The sequence below is a fragment of the Bradysia coprophila genome, unplaced genomic scaffold (genome assembly GCF_014529535.1).
Source record: "Bradysia coprophila strain Holo2 unplaced genomic scaffold, BU_Bcop_v1 contig_193, whole genome shotgun sequence".
Lineage (NCBI taxonomy): Eukaryota > Metazoa > Arthropoda > Insecta > Diptera > Sciaridae > Bradysia > Bradysia coprophila.
Window position 1 is genome coordinate 264,210 of NW_023503456.1, and position 1,940 is coordinate 266,149.

At 38.3% G+C, this 1,940-nt stretch overlaps 1 protein-coding gene across 1 annotated transcript; it reads left to right on the forward strand.

The window, feature by feature from the left end:
* Positions 1-535: 535 nt before the first annotated feature.
* On the forward strand, positions 536-1,488 carry LOC119075166 (glutathione S-transferase 1-1-like). Its single transcript, XM_037181559.1, has 3 exons — positions 536-701; positions 776-824; positions 902-1,488. Exons 1-3 carry the CDS (start codon positions 601-603, stop codon positions 1,430-1,432), a joined length of 681 nt encoding a protein of 226 aa, XP_037037454.1. The 5' UTR covers positions 536-600; the 3' UTR covers positions 1,433-1,488.
* The last annotated feature ends 452 nt before the right edge of the window (positions 1,489-1,940 follow it).

Consider the following 1,940-nt stretch of genomic DNA (forward strand, 5'->3'; position numbering starts at 1 on the left):
GGGAATTTGTATGTTTCGTTACAACTTGAACTCGTTTTCATAAATTCCGATCAAAGAGGGAACAAAGTTCTTTTCTTTCCACATTTTTTGTGTTTTACAACAAAATGAGCAAATTTTTGCCGACTATTGTTTTTTGGACATTACGATAAACCAGTAAACAGCACAGCCGGCTTTGATGTAAAGCCAAAAATTCCAGTACACCAATGCCTCAGCTTTCCAAAGAAAAATCATTTGTCCAAATTAATTTAGGATTTTTTTTTAAATTTTGCCGATGGCTGAGTCCGAGGGACTCAGATTATTAAATGGCCGGGAAGCGAGAGTGGTTTTAGGAACTGTTAAGTAAGGCATTACATCGGAAAAATGTCTAGTAGACTAGACTCTACTCTAGAAAAAAAATCAATTTTCGACATTATAAGCAAACTTTTTCCGTTATTACCCAGTCTTGCCTTCACTTTGATGTCCAATATTAATCATGAAAACTCTGACCACTCCGACCCTCTAGCACCCCAGACTATTTATTTAGTCTATTGAATGGAATTATAAAATTAGTTTGTTTCAAACCTTTGTCCGCGAAGCACGTGTGGGTTTATTAACGCAGAGATGATCGACCAGAAGTTGATTCTATACAGTACAGACTATAGTCCACCAGTTCGTTCGGTTCGAGTTGTTGCGAAGTTGCTTGGAATTGAAGTCGAGCTTCGGTATTTTGAGAATCAACAGTTGTTTTAGAGTTCGCGGAATTCAATCGAAAACTCATTTGTAATCATTTTTCCAGTGACGTCAACTTAGTTGGTGGAGAACATCTGAGAGAGCCATTCGTCAAGGTGTGAAATGATGTTTTTCAGTTCTCGTTTCCGTATCTCATCTATTCGATGTTGTTTCGTATTTTTCATGGGCTCAGCTAAATCCAGAACATACTTTACCGACCCTCGATGACAACGGATTCATTCTTTGGGATAGTCAAACCATTTGTGCTTATTTGGTCGACAAGTACGGCAAAGACGACAGCTTGTACCCGAAGGATTTGCAACTGCGAGCCAAATGCAACCAGCGTTTGTTCTTCAACGGAAGCACATTGTTCGGCCGGTTACGTGACATTGGTCGACCAATATATTTGGGAGAATACAGCGAGGTTCCGCAACGAAAAATCGACGAAGCCTACGACAATTTGAATGCACTTGAAGCATTTTTGGAGAACGATCTATTTCTGGTCGGCAACCAATTAACAATTGCCGATGTGTGTGTTGCATTGACCATACCATTTCTACTCATCCATGCGCCGTTGAAAGATGATAAGCATCGGAAAATTTCGGCTTGGTTGAAGCGCGTCAGTGCTACTATACCATTTTTCGATGAAATGAATGCAAAATATCCAGAAGAGCATCGAATTTTCATAACGGATTTGTTAGAAAAGAATAAACAAAAGAAATGATTCAAACTAAGTATTGTAACCATTCAGCACTGCTGAATCAGCTTATTATGCTTGAATATAGCATTCCTTACAATCATTAATCAATTTGGTTTCTGTCGGTTTTGAATAAAATTTTGAAACAAAATGAATTTTACTTGTTTTCGTCCAATCTCACACAGGCTTTCCACTTACGAAAACAGCACTCCGTTTTCTCTCCGTTTACACTTTAAACAACAGAAAATATACGTGGTTTAGCTGAACGAAGTGTTTTTTTTTTGTAAATAGAAATCAAGCATTACCGTATAGCTTCACTCAGCGACGTACGTATCGAATTTCTTTTGATTAGAATTCGAAAATAAGAACCCTAATCGTTCATGGTGTTGCTCACTGTATCAGGTGTCACCTCGGGTAGAATAGGATGTAGGAGATGTTGGACAGAGGCTCAGGTACGTATTGAGTACTATATTACGCTGAACCTTTGACATCTCCATCTATAGAACCAAGATATTATGGCGAATACCATTCATTT